This window comes from Pagrus pagrus (genome assembly GCF_965226575.1).
Source record: "Pagrus pagrus genome assembly, chromosome: 7".
Lineage (NCBI taxonomy): Eukaryota > Metazoa > Chordata > Actinopteri > Spariformes > Sparidae > Pagrus > Pagrus pagrus.
Window position 1 is genome coordinate 16,918,974 of NC_140191.1, and position 16,532 is coordinate 16,935,505.

Genomic DNA, 16,532 nt, shown 5'->3' on the forward strand with positions numbered 1-16,532 from the left:
ACGCTTTTGCTCGAGCCAATAATAACTCCATCTGTTTTCCCAAGTGACTGGAAGCTTTTGTCATTAAATCTGATACGAATCGCTCCACGTGATGCAGGCATGGTAGCTATTTCATTTCATGTGGTGATTGTCTCGCAAAATGCCAGTGGATTGAGTTTTCATTTCATGTAACTGGATTAACACAAAAGAGAAAAAAAACCAAAAACAATAAAAATAAAACACTTTCATCGTCATTTTCTTTAATGCAAAAAAAATGTACAAACATTTACAAAAAAGATAATAAAAAATAGGAATGTATTCGCATCTCAAACACAGGATCTATCCCCTCCATTTCACCAATAAATAAATAAATGTTTTCTGAAAATATTTGTTTTTAAAGCACAGGTTAGATCCACACAGTCCGCCTTGCAATGTGAGCTACACCACCAGTTGACAGTCTCACACCAAACACTGAGACAACTGCTTCAATAATGCACTTTGACCTCCACAGACACAAGTCCAAAGGCATGCATTAAACATTTCATTTCTTTAACAACAAAAAAAAAAGGACTGAAGATATTTTCAACATTCGTCGTCAACAACATGAAAACACACCAGAAGTTTTTTGTTTTTTTTCTGGAGCTAACACACACACACACACGGCTGCAAGTCCCAGTCGGGCCTCTGCAAAGAAAAAATAAAAAATTTAAAAAAAAGATCCCCCAGAGCTTCTTTGGTTTAAATAGATTGATCCCATGTATCCAGCATTGGACTCCAGATTTGTCCCGTCAGAATGTGATAAGTAGAATCAGCAGTCACCTGGAAGGTCAGACAAGCATTCATTAAAAAAATAATAAAGCTGCTTCAGGGAGACCACAGTACAGTCGTTAAAAACATTTCTAGTGGGGGTTTTCCGATCGCTCTCATGTCTGGATCATGCAATTTTTAAATTGTTTTTATTATTTCTAGCTGAAAACCAAGCGTACCATTTAGGGCATAATTTCTCCAGATGCTAGTGAGATGTTGACATGGACCAAGCGCCCTCCATCCTCCATACAGAGAAGGCGTAGCTCAGCCTCTCATGAGCCACATAACTACAACTTGCCATTTTGGAGTCCAGCTCGTCGCTCTGCAGCACCTGGTAGAGGAAGTCGATGTATCTGGCTGCGAGTTTTAGGGTCTGTATTTTGCTCAGTTTGTCCGAGGGCAAAGTGGGGATAATTTTCCGCAGAGCCGCGAACGCCTCGTTCAGAGACTGCGTCCTCTGGCGCTCTCGGACGTTGGCCATGACCCGCTGCGACTGGAGCTCCTCGAAAGACTGGGGGCTGCTGCTGCTGGACTTCTTCCCTCTTTTCCCAGGGGTCGGGCTATCTGAGTCCTCCCCGTTTTTCCTACTCGGTCTCCTCTTCCTCCCACATCTCTTCGGCTGTCTGTCCAGCTCCCCCTCGCTGTTGCTCAGGCTGTCCACAGGAGAGACAGGCGCGCTTCCCGACTCTTCCCCCACATTTTCCTCAGACATCTCCACTGCGGGTAGATGGCGGCCCAGAAAGTGTCCGACAAGTTATTTCCCTCTCATGAAGTCACGGAGTTAGTCCACCTGTAGGTCTGTGTGGCTTTGGAGACACCAAAGTATCCATAGATGAGTTCCTGGGAGGACAAGCCTTTTCCGATACTTGAGAAACTTAGGCAGTTCTTATAGGCTGCATGGCGTAAACTTTTTGGGGAGGGACGGGATTGGTCAAGAAGATGAATTACGTGAGTGGAGGGGCGGGAGCACGAGGAACTATCAGAAAGGCTCCTGATACAAAGTGAGAGCTGGGAGAGATCACTGCAGTTTCACATCATTGCACTATTATTGCAAAACCAACCGAAATATAGATGTGATTTTAATCATCATGACTATAATATGATTTTTACTGCACGAAAAGTCTTTTCATTTTATTTTAATAGGCTCATACAAGCTTGGGGAAATCGAATGTTAAATTGCCTCATTACGCATAAAAGCTCCAAACGAAATCGCGTTTAAAAAACATGCAATTATAATTTAAATGTACGCTTTTTAACTGCCTTTCTTTTCCCGCACGTCTGAGCGCAAACAGTGCGCATTTTTATCCTTTCCTGCATCCATCGGCATCAGAATAAAACGCCCATTTTCGCGTGATTTCAAATCACTCCTCTTACATGTTTGCTATAATCTCCAGTAATTGCACGAGCTGACACTTCTTTTTAAAAATCAGCTGTTATGCAACCTTGGCACATCTCCGCAGGCCTAACCCACGTGGATTCTGGATTTATGTTTCCATCTAGTCCTACTTAAATCAACTGAGATCAAAGGACGTTCATATAGGCAACATATGATCCCAATCTTACATTTTTGACATGCAGCCAGTACTGCAGAGTTTCAAGCTTTTGCTTGAGAGGACTGCTGCATGCTCTAATTATATCTCCCACAAGAGGGCATGTGTTTGGTATTGTGCAATAAACCACAATATATATGTAAAACTGTAAAAAGAAAAAAGAAAAAACATTACATAAAGTTTATATTTCCTTGTTCATCCAGGAAACAACACAAGAAGTTATTATTCCTTGTTGCTTAGTCAGAGATGAGGAGGGCGCAACTCTGTGTTTAAGACCCTCTGGTATTTACTAGGCTGGTGATACAATATCCATCTTGTTTAGTGGAGGATTACTTTGTTTAGGTTGAGAAGGCCGTGGTCCACAGGAGCAGCATCTGGTTCAGGAAACAGGGGGGCAGTCAGGGTCAGAGGTCGCAACACCGGCGAACATCCATTTACATCGTTGAGGAGGCCTGAGAGTGAAGTACTGTTCCATGGGGAGACACAGGCTTGTTTAAGTGTCTCTCTTTGAATCAGACATTTTACATTTAACTAAAGAGATCCACTTTTACTAGACTTGTTTAAATCACTCTGCTGCAAAGTAAATATAAAATATCACAGCTTTAAGTTTGGAACTTGTATCTGTACATGGAGATGATGATGCTAAGTGAAGAAAACAAGAGAACGAGCAGCTCAAGCCTCTTGGAGGTGAGTGTACCTGTCTGCTGGCCCTGTCCATGGTGCTGATCTCAGCACGCACCACTCTCTACCTGCTGTACCTCACAGGTAAGTAGGCAGACCTCCAACCACTATAGCTGCATCTTACTGCCTTCATTTCTTATGCTGTAGCTCCTAACTAAAGTAGCAGTAAGTAGATTTTACTCTCATATTTAATCTGCTGTTTCTGCAAAATAGAAAAATCTGAATTCACACATGCATGCAAACAAAGGATCACAGTTTTAGATTCTGGGAAATCAATATCACAGAGAGCCTATCATGGCCATCGCACATCACCACCCTGGTAAAAAAAAACAAAAAAACCCCAAAAGAACAGAAAAGGCTCAACTTCCTAAGGAAACTTGGGGAGGCTACATTCCAGAGCCAAAAACATCTCAAATTGGTATGGCCCGTGCATGGCCCGGGACAGGACCGCACTGCAACGGGTGGTTAAACCGCCCAGAACATTGTTGGTACACATCTACAGAGCATCAGTGATATTGGAGAAGTGAGATGTCTGCACGGAGCCCAAAGTAAACTAAAAGACAGCACCCACCCAGCCACAGTCTGTTCACCCTGCTGCCATCTGGCAAAAGATACAGAAGTATCCGCTGTCATACCACCAGACTACAGAGCAGCTTCTTTAAAGTGGTGAAAAGTAACTACGTACATTTACTCAAGTACTATGATTATGTACACATTTGATGTACTTGTTTTTTAATTGTGTATTTTAATTTAATGCTTCGTGATAACACTATATTTCAAAGGGAAATATCAACCTTTTACTCCACTACATTAATATTAACTGTAATTACTTCTCAGATTAAGATTCTTAATGCAAAATGTATGACCTGTTCATCAATTATCGTTTAATACCCAACAGTGAAGTGGTTCAAATTAGCTCACCTAAGAACTATAACATTAAGGAACTACTTACATGTTTGTCTCTACTTTTCTTTTAGTAAATTGATTTGAATACTTCTTCGACAACTGTGCCTTTACCAGGTAGCACACATTAAAGAGGTGAGAGGAAACGAGGGCAGATGACCGGTTGTTTCTCTTTTTAATGTTTTTTATCCACTCCTTGTCATTTTTGTTTGTTTTGTTTTCCCTTCTTGACTGATGTGTACAGTATGATTACTCCTTCTCTGCACATATCAGCTGAACTTTATGATTGTACAGTTTGTTTTTTTAACATGACGTTTACATTTTTCATTTTACTTTTCCAGGAGAGTCCCATTGAGATTTTAAAGGGGACCTGACAAGTCAGCAGCATAAATGAAACACATAGTCACCAAGAGCAAAAGGAAAGCAAAAGGAAACAAAATACAGTAAACAGCATTGGGAGACATTTCTAGGAGTCAGTTGCCCTAATCAGATAAATCAAAACATCGACATCCTGAGGAATCTGCTTCTATTTCTTTGATTTTCATACATTCTTTGAATTTCAAGTCATTTTGCAAAATATTCCATGCAGCATTTTTCCTCACTTGAGCAAATTAAAACAATAAAACCAGATTCCAGCCATATTTGAACTTGGCATGTTGTGATTGTCTGGTCAGCATCAAAGACTCCAAGTCCATAAGAATGCACCATCACCCCCTATTTAAGAACAAAAATAATAAAGAAAAAGCTAGTATTAACACCCACGCTACATGTACATTTCTTGGCAGATCGCTCTGCAGAGTTCAGCTCTTTGCTGCTGAAGTGACTCTGAGAAAACACAGCTGCTTCTCGGGAATATGATGTCATCATGGGACAACTCCAGTGTTGATCTTTAATAAAGACGAAACCTTCATCAGTCAGTTGCAGACTGTCAGGGCCTGACAATTACAGGAACACAAAAAGGAGATAAACAGCGCCGGTTGTTTTCCGGTGTGATTTACCGGACATTGCTGTGGCCTGGAGCGGCCGATGGCTAATGACAGATGAAGAACGCCTTTGTCCTTATCAATGAGCAGTGAGTGGGTGTTATGATAAAGTCAAGTGTATATTACTGACTCATGCAACTTGACACACCAGTCATGAGTGACCCCAGAGCGTCATTAACCAGCCCTCCCCGAGGTCACATCAAGGCAGACACAACTCAGGCTCTCACTCACTAAGTCCTGAGCCAGAGCCAGATCCACAGAGACCTGTCTATTTTCTCTGCTCCAGCCCTGGAAGGCAGTGTTTCTCTATCAGCCTACTCATATCTATTGAAATAACAAACCACAGTCCTCCACATCTACGAGGCTCCCACAATTGACAGTGATATTCATGTTCACTCCATTAAAGTTCAACCGCAATGAGTGCAGTGCCAGCCCGCCAAGATGGATCAACTGCACGGGGATGAGAAAAGACAGGGGTGCGTTCTTCAAAGAGCAGATAGCCTCTAATCAACCCTCAGGACTAACGAGGTCAAACAGCAGAGATGGATGACAGCATTTTTCCTCAGCTATAGTCTCAAAATGTCCCATTCGGTGTAGAGAAATCCAGACATCATATCAGGGGATTTCTGATAACAGCGGTCCAGTGGTGCTGAGAGAGGATCTGCGGTGTTGAACTGGGAGGTGAGGATGAAAACAGCCTTTTATAAGCTGTCTGGACACATAGGGGCCAAGACTCCTGAAGTTAGCTGTAAAAGAAAGCCTTTGAAAGCAGACCGCTTTGATGTTGCAGGTTCTAATCGTGGTATTCCTGTGGCAGAGCACAATTCAGCTTTGTCAAAGAAAACCGAGCAAATCCTGCCCAGTCCTGGAATCTTATCTCATAGAAAGCTTTGTTTTTCCTGCGTAAAAAGGGGCGCATGTGCATGAGCGTGAGTGTAAAAGATGTTCTGTTAAAACTATTTGAGTCGTCCTAATGACCCTGTGGGATATCAGACAGCTCTACTGCACAATGACACCTTATTAGCCACTAAGAACCAACAAACCTCCAGTATGTTTTCACAGCTTGGAAGCTCCGGGTGATGTGGGGTCTGAGGAAGAACTGGCATCCCAGCAGTATAATCACACACACACACTCACACACACACAAAACAAACAGAGGCCTTCCTCCAAGGGTTTGAGAGAAAGCGTTTCACTGGTCTCACTTTACTCACAAAACATCAGCACATCACTAAACAAAAGCTCGGCCAATCACAGAAGTCTGCATGCAACCAACATAACCTCACTTCCTGTCAGTGAGGACTGTAAGATGACCAGCAGCTCATATATTGTGTGCCCTTGCCACTGCTAAATCTCGAGGCCTCTGAGCCTGCTGCCTATAAAGCTCGCTGCCACCCAGCAGACCACACACACACACCCAGGCTGCTGTAACACAGGGACCAGTGCACTGACCCGTGCAATGAAAATATCTGTTCACAGAGTTACAATAGCTTAACCATGTTTTTGGCCACTGTATAGGAGCTTGACAGGTGTTAACTATAAGTAAGAGATACTCTGACCGTTAAGGAAATGTGGCTGTTTCTTTTTAATTTGTCTTTTGGCATCTTAATAGAGTAAAGCATTAAATTTGAGGAAAAATAGGCCCACAATTTTCATGAATCTGCAGCTTTTGCTCAATCTAGGAGTCTTATTTAAAGCTGCTTAAGATAGATTTTTGCATCATTAATTGTTCACTTTGCAACTTACACTTCTTGTATTTTTCTTTATTTTTCTTTTGAATTGTATTGCATTATACTGAGTTGTGTGTGTCTATTTTTTTGGGCACTCTATTCATGCCAGTGAGGGTGGACTAATCAAGGTTCTAGTGTTAAACAACAAGTTACAACACAGTTAAATACCAAATGCAGCATACAGCACGGATGTATTTGGGCTATAAATATGTCTACATACACTAAAAGCATGTTAGATTGGAAATCACAGTAAACTGCGGTAGTCATTCCTGCGTATGAGTACACATTTTACTGACAGTGAAAAGTGTTTAAAGGTCATGACACCAAAATCAACCCCTCCCATTCAGTGCTAGTGGTGTCTATGCGGATAGTTTTGGTTATACGTGCTGTAGTTTGAGGAATCTGTTTTTGTGATTTCTGACGCCACTCATACAATGGAATTTTGTTTGTGGCGCTCATAATATTGAAAAACAACATTCATGAAACTTGACAGCGGCACGTCTTTTCCAGGAACAATGCCCCAGTTACTCTTGATGATCCACAGACCTCGCTGTCAACAGTTTTTATTGGAATTATTTTCTGCAGATGAAAAAGTCCCAATGAAAAGCACATAGAAATATGAAACAGGTTACAGACCCGACACTGTTCATCTGATTTGGAAGCAAATGCAAATCACAGCTGACTGTCAGCAGTTCAACCACATAGTTATTGCTTTTCATTTTCAGAAGAAAGACAGCACTATGTCGCTTTGTGTGACGCTTTATGACTGCACTTCACGCAAAGATAAACTTACCCTTAAATAGAATGTATTAATGATAGTAGCATTAAAGTCATTGGTTAGATATTTAAAACCATTTTTGTTATATTTGTAGAAAATTTTCTTAACATCCTGACAGCAATTCATGAATCAAATGAGCTGAGAAAAATAAAATAAAATAAATAATTCTGGTGCCTGTGGCTGTTGCAGGCCTCCAACAAGCCTACCTGCTTGTTTACCTACTTACCATTTCCCTCATCAGGAAAAACAACCATATTGGTCAAACATTAAAAGCAGCTTATTACAACCCATGACAACATTTCTTGTTAGACGGCGATCTCAACCAGAGGTCAACGGTAAGTTCTTTTAACCTACTGTGTGGTTCAGAAGTACTGTAAAGCTAATTCATTTATTTCTAAAGTTAAGTTAATTCATAGGTTTGAGTTAATATAAAAATAAATATTTACAATGTGTACACAGCTGGCTATTTGTAGATTTATGTTTACACAATTATTATTTGCATATTTACATGCAGTTACATTTGAATCTGCCTCTCTGGTTTTCTTACCTTGGTCCGGGTCCTGCTGGTTCCTGATTCGCTGGTTCAGTGTTGTGTGTGCCAAAGACAGGAAGTGGTGTGTTACGTCCTAAACCTAACCAAGTAGCCGTCTTGCCTAAACCTAAGCAAACTGTTAGGTTATGATGGAGGTCCGGTACAGCTGGTAGGCTACACTGCAACGGTCATGTTGTTTTGGGATTCGTGATGTATGCAAATTTGGGAGTTTCTGACAATCGAGCTCTTCAGTTGTTTTGGTATGAGGATGTGTTGTGACGACCAGAATCTTCCACAAGGCGAGAAGCTGATATAATGCTTAAGCTAAGGGAGTTAGTCGCACTAGAATGGCAGACCAAGTGCAGCTAAATTTCCCACTAACATGCTAGCTTGACAGTGGTGAGTACTAACAGTAGCCATGCTCATTGCCTACATTCATTACGAAAATGTTTTGTGTTTTCTTGAGTGAGACATGCGATAGGGAAGCAACTCAGGAAAAATAGATTGTTCTTGCTGTCATTATCCCACACGCTAGTTCTTATTTTATTCTTTCACATACTGAGCATAACTGACAGGATGACTTGGAAATTTCATCACTCATGCGTCTCCAATGAAATAATAAAAGTAAAAATAAGAGTTGGGAATGATATCTCTACCTCTGGCTCAAAGCCCAGTGAAATAACCCTGGCAGAAAACATGCCATGTCACACAGACTTATCTAAGTGATGAGCATAATAGTAGTCCAGTAGTCCAGTGTGGTTCTTCACTCCAACCACAGGTGCTGCGAGGATTCCTACCACAGTCCCTGTTAATAAGGGCTGTGTGAGGAGAGGGGAGGTCAAACAGAGTGCTCCAGCTGCACGCGAGGATGAATAGCGCACAGGCGGATGATGGGCAGAGATGTGGGGGCGGGACCTGGGGAGTGATCAGGACAGAGGAGGGTCTCCCATCCTTCGCCAAAAACAACAGAGGAGGAGTGTGGAGGATCACGCCGGCTGCTTATCAGATAGAAAGTAGATAGATAGATAGATAGATAGATAGATAGATAGATAGATAGATAGATAGATTACACACACCCCTTCTTTTAGACACTATTCATGTATCTTTAAGCCCTACAAGCACACATCATAATAAATTCAAAGACAACCTTTGCAGGCAGTCAATTCTAAATTATGTGAGGTAGTAACGACACTAACTCTCGTCTGAACTGCAGCTGTGTGTTCCCATCTCCCCCAGATTTCTGCTCACCTCTGCTCCTCCCTGTGTGTCAGTTAGAGGCGACCTCCTCCTCCTCCTCCTTCAGTCAGACCAATCTGTCAGGACACAATAGGCTACCTCTCCAGCTATGTTGTTTTTGGAATGGGAACCCTTTCAGCCCTGCTTGTTCCCCCTCTTGGTTGACAGAAATTAGCCAAAAAGACACTCTTCTTTGAGGGATTTACAGTATCTCCCCGCTCTCGACTGACAGTAGATTTTTTTTTTTTCCTCTCTCAGGGTGTTTGTTTGCTTTTACTCATCAATGTGGAAGTTGTGTGATCGTGGCCACCCAGCTGGGGATCTCTTCAAGATGTGAAGTCATTCAGCTTTACTATCACCTTCAATACTTCCAATTGGAAGAGTATGACAGCACTTTACAATACAGCTCAGTAATACCACGGTAATAATGGGGTAATAGTTAAGTAATACTATGTAATTGTTTCAGTGGATATCTAGGAGGTAGACCGAGTTAACACTGGAATTTATGTAACAAGGTAAAAATGGGTAAAAAAAAAAAAAAAGGTAAAAACAAATAGAACAACAAGGGAATCTGTTTAGTAATGCTGATATTTTGGTACCAAAACTGAAAAATGAAATGGTTATATCAGTGCAATATATGGATTAAAAATGGTAACATGATGATGTCATTCAGTGACAAAGTTGCATTGTGGGTAGTGTAGGCACCAGGCTTTGAAAAGCACTTTTATCACTCCCAAAACACTGTTGGACTCATTATGGTAAATTTTATAACAAATGATCAACATTGATACAACAGAACGAGAGATATCACCTTCTCTATTCCACACATTCTTCTTCCTTTTCAAAACCTGGTGCCTACATTTCCCACAATGCAACTAAGACACTGAGTGACATCACTGGAGGTACTTTATTATATTATATGCAGCTTCCTCTGAAGCCACTAAAGGCTTTATACTTTTTACTATGACTTTTCCCCCTCTTTTCTATACTTTTCTTACATGTTTAATTTATAAATTGGTGAAGTTACCCTTTAAGGTTTACGGTTTAATAACCTAATACAGCAGATGAAACATGACATGATAATGAGGTAATATCGTAATGTAATTGGAGCCGTAATGTAAAGTGCTACAGGACATTAAAAAGGAACATGATTACTTACAGTTAACTGAGTGATTTCCTCACCATTATAACCAGCATTAGATAACTTCCCTATCAGGATGAGCTGCAGAGCTGTCATGACAGAGCGAAGGTGGACTTCTTCACATACTGAGCTCTCAAACCTGTTAAAGACATTACTCGCTGTTTGGAAGTGTAGACACCTGCAACTTATGTCTGTTCTCACCATCTGCTGCAGGACATTCTTTAAGTAAGGGAAGCAGGTAACAGGAATGTTTCTCTAATACAAAAATAAGCAGCAGTGGTTAGGGTCTGTCACTTGCAATTTTGAGGTACTTGTACTTTACATGAGTGTTTCCATTTTATGCTGCATTATACTACTCCACTGCATTTCAGGGGGACATTTTATTCTTTACTCTACTATATTTATTTGGTGGCTTAAGTTTCAAGACTCACAAGCAACTTCTCAGAGTGAGATTTGACATGTTAAATGTATGTTACAAAATAGTTTTCACTGTAAAGATTTATCTTATCCAAGACGTTTTCACCTATCATAGAAAAGCGGTGTCCAGTTGGGGACCGTTGTCATTTTCAAGAAGTCTTTTCCTTTTCCGATGGAATTATTCACTTCACCTCAGTCACCTGTAAAGTACTTTGCCTCGCAATAACCTAATAAAGTTTGAATGATTGATTAATGAGTTGTTAGCAGTTCCGCCAAACATGAGGCCCCCTCTTAAAACGTCCAGTGGTTTCATTTAAAGGTGCAGTAAGTGATTCAAAAGAGAGATAGTTGATTGTTGAGTCTTGATCCCAGGCTGTTAAACACAGATGCTTTGTGTTGGTGTAAAATTGGTAGTTGGTTTTTAGACTGACATTTACAACCAATCCTTGAGTCTTATTCCCAGGTTGTCAAATACTGGCGATTTTCTTTCTTCCAAATCAATTAAAAATGTCTGTTCAAGGCCGAAAGACGTAAAATTATCCAATATTTTACAAAAAAGGAAAAGATAGAGAAAAGTTCATAAATATGACTATAGATTTGGGTAGCATAACTTTGTTTTTTTTTCTTTCCCACCCAAAGAATCATCCCACGACCCTTCAGATATACCTTGTTACCCTTTGTGGGGGCACAACCTGTAGTTTAGGCACCACTGGACTAAACTGTGAATAAAGTAGTTAAAACTAGCTCCACCTCCAACAGGCACAACCATAAAATGCTGCTTACACATGGATGCATCAGCATTTACAATATAATTTTATAAATATGTAATAATACATCACTCAGAGGAGCCATTTTTCCTGCAGAATGAGTACTTTTATTTTGGGATGGGATTGCCGTCTGTTGATAGAGCTTGTGCTGTGAGGTTGGTGCACTTTTTTAGAAGAAACCATTAAATACAGGCAAAGTAGTGAAGTGCTCATTATTAAAAATGCTGTGCTGCAACCCTTAACATTCCCCCGTCTCATTCCCAGCCCACCTCCATCTGGTTTTTACATTATTGACGAACTGGGAGTGTCACGGTTGGTACATCAGACCTGTCAGCAGACACGCTCTTTGCACCTCCCCCGCACCATCATGGCACACCTGACAAAACTTCTTACTGCCAGATAGGATGTGATCACATCAACAAAAATAAACCCAACAGGGGAAACTGGAGAAAGACTTTGCCATCATTCCACTGACAGCGAAGTAATCTCACCGAATCAGGCACTTTGTTGTGGTCTGAGGTGCAGATGCTTTCTCAGATGTTTATCAAGAGTATTTGTGTCTTCTCATTTCCCCTAATCTTTATCACAGTGTTCTGCCATGACGAAACTCTGTGAGGTTGTTTGATGGAAAAAGTGAGAGTCGGAGAGCAAAGTGAGGTGTCCAAGGATGTGGACGGTGATTACTCACAAAGCTGCTCCGAACGCTGCCAAACACTCCAGGTTGTTTTTTCTTCCCTGTGAGTCATTTGGTAACAGAGCTTCCTCCTTCCCAGCGGTGGTCATGGGAAGAGGCTCCAAGCAGGCTGTTAGTCAGCAGAAAGGCATTGAACTCTGGGTAACAATCAACACCTTGTAACACACACCACAAACATCTTCAGCTAAAACTGGAAACATACAAACCATTACAGTTTTACAGTGCTACAACAGTGTCTATATGTTTTCTGATATGAACAACTTGCATCCCTGATTTACATGATATTCACATTAGTGTGTGCGATAAATGCTATTTATATTTCCAATTTTAAAATGCTGTTTCAGTTGGAGCCACTAAATTTCAGATTTTCTACCAGAGATTTGCTGTACTTGTTCCCTTCTGCTGGGGTTTCCTGTACTTGATGTATATGGACTCCAACTATAGTGCAGGTTGCTGTGGTCTCCGCATTTAATCATTCACTCAGTGACTAAAACACCAGTGATAAATGAAGTGCAGCCATAGAAACTGAAAGCCCTTGTCCTTTTTTTCCTGACTTTTCTAATTGCTGGACTTTCTCTGCTTTCACATCATCTATTACCAAATTATTAGGGCTCAACAAGAAATGGGGGAAGGAGGGTGGAGGGAAGGGTGGTGGTCTTAGAGACACCACCGGCACCTTTGCAGCGTGCATAAATCACCAGGCTAATAAATTGAAAGCTAAATGACTTCTTGCCCTCTACATATATCATGGAGGCAAACCAAATGAAGCCTTATATACCCTAGAGGACAGAGGAATGCTTCTGTTCATAACAGTGATTTGTGGATGGCTCCCCTGGCTGCTGGCTTCAGAAAGCAGAGTCAAACTGTTTGGACTACGAGCGTGCTTACTTATAGCAGCATGGTTAGGTAAATCAGATGTATATCAGCATGTGGACACGAGTTAATTAGGAAAAAGTATTCAAACATCCAACAATGTCTATTTTTATTTGCCCCTTTTATTCTTCAAATATATTTAATTTTATATACAACTGCGATACTTACATTTGTTTAAACAATTAAATTCTAAAACAGGATAATAATGTGTCTCAGTACTTTACTGTGTTATCATTCATGGCATGCCACGCTGAGAAGTTCATTGTATGTGATCCAGTAATTATTTACTTATCTGGTAAAAGACATGATGATACCATTATTATGTTTTCATGTATGTCTTCGTGAGCAATAACACATGAAAGACAGCACAAATGAAGAACTGTGGACAAGAACTGAAACTCACTTAAGACCAATACAATGGCGCCACCCACTGGACTGACACCATCATGCTCTGTGACGTTTAAATTTGTGTCTACCATGAAAACACAGTGAACTGTAGCTAATAATGATTGTTTTCACTTTATCAGCCCAAGAACAGTGAATTAAAGGTCAACTGTGAAAATGGCCAAAATTAGAAATTTAATGATAAGAAAAGTTGAGAGTTTTCTCGGGCAGCTGTTTACATCCAGCGGTGTAAAAAGGATCCAAAAGTCAAGTTTGAGTAAAAGTAAAGATGTGGTGTTAAAATATTACTTTAGTAAAATGGAAAGTCACCCATTCAAGTGGTATTTGAATTAAAGTCTAGAAGTATCTGATATTAAAAGTATCAAAAGTACAAGTAAAAGTGAATTATACATACAGTATATTTACATGTATGTACAGCATATACTATACTATACTATACTATACTATGAGTCAAATGATTATCGCCTGGATGATGACCGGATATTCAGCATTTTTCTGAATATTGGAATCAGGGATTTTTTTAGTCTTTTCAATCAGATCCATTTTTCGAATTGATTTAAAAAATACGCTAACTTGGGGCACCCCCTTAGCTCAGTTGGTAGAGCATTTGCCCCATGTATAGAGGCTGTGTCCTTCATCTTGCTATGCTTTCCTGTCTAATAAAAGCCATGAAAAGGCCAAATGATAATTATTGTAAAACAAATTGCACTGCAGCTCTGATGAAGCCTGCGACCGGCAATATATGTAGTAACTAAAGTTATCAAATAAATGTAGTGGAGTAAAAAGTACAATATTTGCTTCCAAAATGTTGTAGAGTCAGAGTAAAAATTCAGAGAAAACTCAACCCAAGTTAAGTACAAGTACCTCAAAACTATGATTAAGCACAGTACTAGAGTAAATGTAATGAGTTACAATCCATTGTTGTTTATAGCAACAGGCCAAAATCACTCCTGCTCTTGTCTGTTAACACTAAACCACGCGAGGAGTACAGGAAGCATTAAATGTATCTTCATAATATGACGTATGGTCAATTTCTTCTTAGTTTGTGCATCATCCAAATTCCTATGAAGAATGATGCACCAGTGGACTAAGTTTTTCTTGGCAGCTACCTGGGATCAGAGCCAGAGGAAACAGCATTTCTTTCTCCTCTTAAAGAAAATAAAATCCTGCCAGCCTCTCCTTAATCCCACCTGGATCAGCAGAGCAGATCGAGCATCTCACCCTGTCCATTGTCCTGATGAAGAATCATCTGGGACACTTCTTGAAATGCAATCTGTGAAGCCACGAAACCAGGAAATACACATGAAGTATGCTGAACAAACCTCAGAATCTCGGACGTGTGCCTATATTACTGTAATTAAATGGTGCAGTCAATGGATGCACATAAGAGTGAGAACGTTTTCAGTGTCACATTTTGTTCTGCAAAGAATTCACAGGAGAGAGGAGACGCTTCAGCATGTGTTGTCCTTGATACTGTTAAATAGTCCCACACTGAAAGGCGGGAGTGTCAGTGACAAGGACTACTTAAAGTGTTAATTTGTTGATGTGTTAAGAGGAACAGCAGTGGTTCTGTGAAACACATCAGCAGTCTGGAGGAGCTGTTGGCGGAAAAACACGACTGAGATATATATATAAGATGTTTTGTGATCATATATTTGGACTGAGAACAGTCAGTCCAGAGTTCAGAGTCAGCCCTTCATACAACTAAAAATGCTCCTTTGTGTGCAAAGAGGTAAAAATAGGACAGACAGCGGTCTACAGAGAAATGGACAAAAACAAGAGATGAGTCAAACTTCAGCCTACTCTCGAAAAGAGGATGAGTAAATGTGGTATGTCATAACAAGCCAGTGTTGTGGTGGCTCTAATGTGGTGTGTTCATTTTCCTGGTGTATTTCCTGGTCCATAAATGCCAGAAAACTCAGAGCAAGAAAAAATAGTTGTCACCTAATGGGGACTGAGTCATTCAGAATAACAACACTGATAATTATAGTGGACAAAGGCTCACTTAACGGTTAAAGAAAACAACAACTGAAGAGAGAACACTGTTGTAAACAGATGACGATAGCTGTTTTGTAATAAAACATTTGCAAACATATCTTCTCAATTTGGATGTTGCACTCAAACAGTAGAGGGCGGCATAATTACTTTAACATGCAGAGGTTCATCTGTCAAAACAGACAATATAAAATCTGTACTCAACACTGCAAGATTATCCAGATACAAAGACCACACCACCACTAAATCCTATACACTAGACCTTTAAATAAGGCCTGAGGGAGGCTTGGTTTTCAGAAGAGGCCTTTAGGGTTCCTATATTTTGTAGATATGCAGCATTATTTGCAGTTTCTATTTCAAGCTTTTTTGTGATTAAGTAAAAAACATCCTCTGCTGTTTGGTAGTGACGTTGTGTCCAAACCCATCACCATAAAAAATTCAACTTTACATTTCAGTATGTACAATTGTCAATTTTCTGTTGTGTGAATGCTTATGGTCTAGTTAGGTTCAGGCATAAAACACTTATACCAGGTTCAGGCATATAACACACAGGGTTAGGGAAAGATTATGTTTTGGCCTACTCAGCTGTGTCCTCACTGACATGGATGGAATATGTCCCGACATCTTGTCTAAAATATCCAGTGGTTTAGTGTTGAAAAGGCATCCCTAACAGATGTCTCTCGCTCGGCAGTCTGCTTGCCCAGCTGTAATGTCCACATCAGCTCATATACATATACTGTGAGCACGATGTGACCATATCGTAGAAATGTTTATTATGCAAATCAAACATACACATTTGAATGTGTGTGGTTTGCATGAACATAAAATGTCAACATTTTATCCTGGCGACTAGACTGCTTGTCGACAGGTGAAACAAATAACAAGAGGTGAAATATTTCATATCTTACGACAATGTAAAGCCTCAGACAGGCAGCAATTTTCATAATAATTAACTGCATGTTATCTGCCCTCTCACCCCACTGCTATAAAAGGCTCCCAAAACAAAAGCAGTCACATTTCATTAGTCACAGGGTTTAATGCCTCGCTGCATCTGAAAAATGGGG

The 16,532-nt window shown here is 40.4% G+C and overlaps 1 protein-coding gene across 2 annotated transcripts; it reads right to left on the minus strand.

Moving 5' to 3' along the window:
• Window positions 1–228: 228 nt before the first annotated feature.
• Window positions 229–1,630, minus strand: twist1b (twist family bHLH transcription factor 1b). 2 transcript variants are annotated; one of them, XM_084357118.1, is made up of 2 exons: window positions 1,085–1,630; window positions 229–798 (listed from the first exon to the last, which is right to left on the minus strand). In XM_084357118.1, exons 1-2 carry the CDS (start codon window positions 1,496–1,498, stop codon window positions 718–720), a joined length of 495 nt encoding a protein of 164 aa, XP_084213244.1. In that variant the 5' UTR covers window positions 1,499–1,630; the 3' UTR covers window positions 229–717. The 2 variants fall into 2 exon arrangements, with proteins under 2 accessions (XP_084213244.1, XP_084213243.1); XM_084357117.1 differs by having other exon boundaries at window positions 966–1,630.
• Between the last annotated feature and the right edge of the window lie 14,902 nt (window positions 1,631–16,532).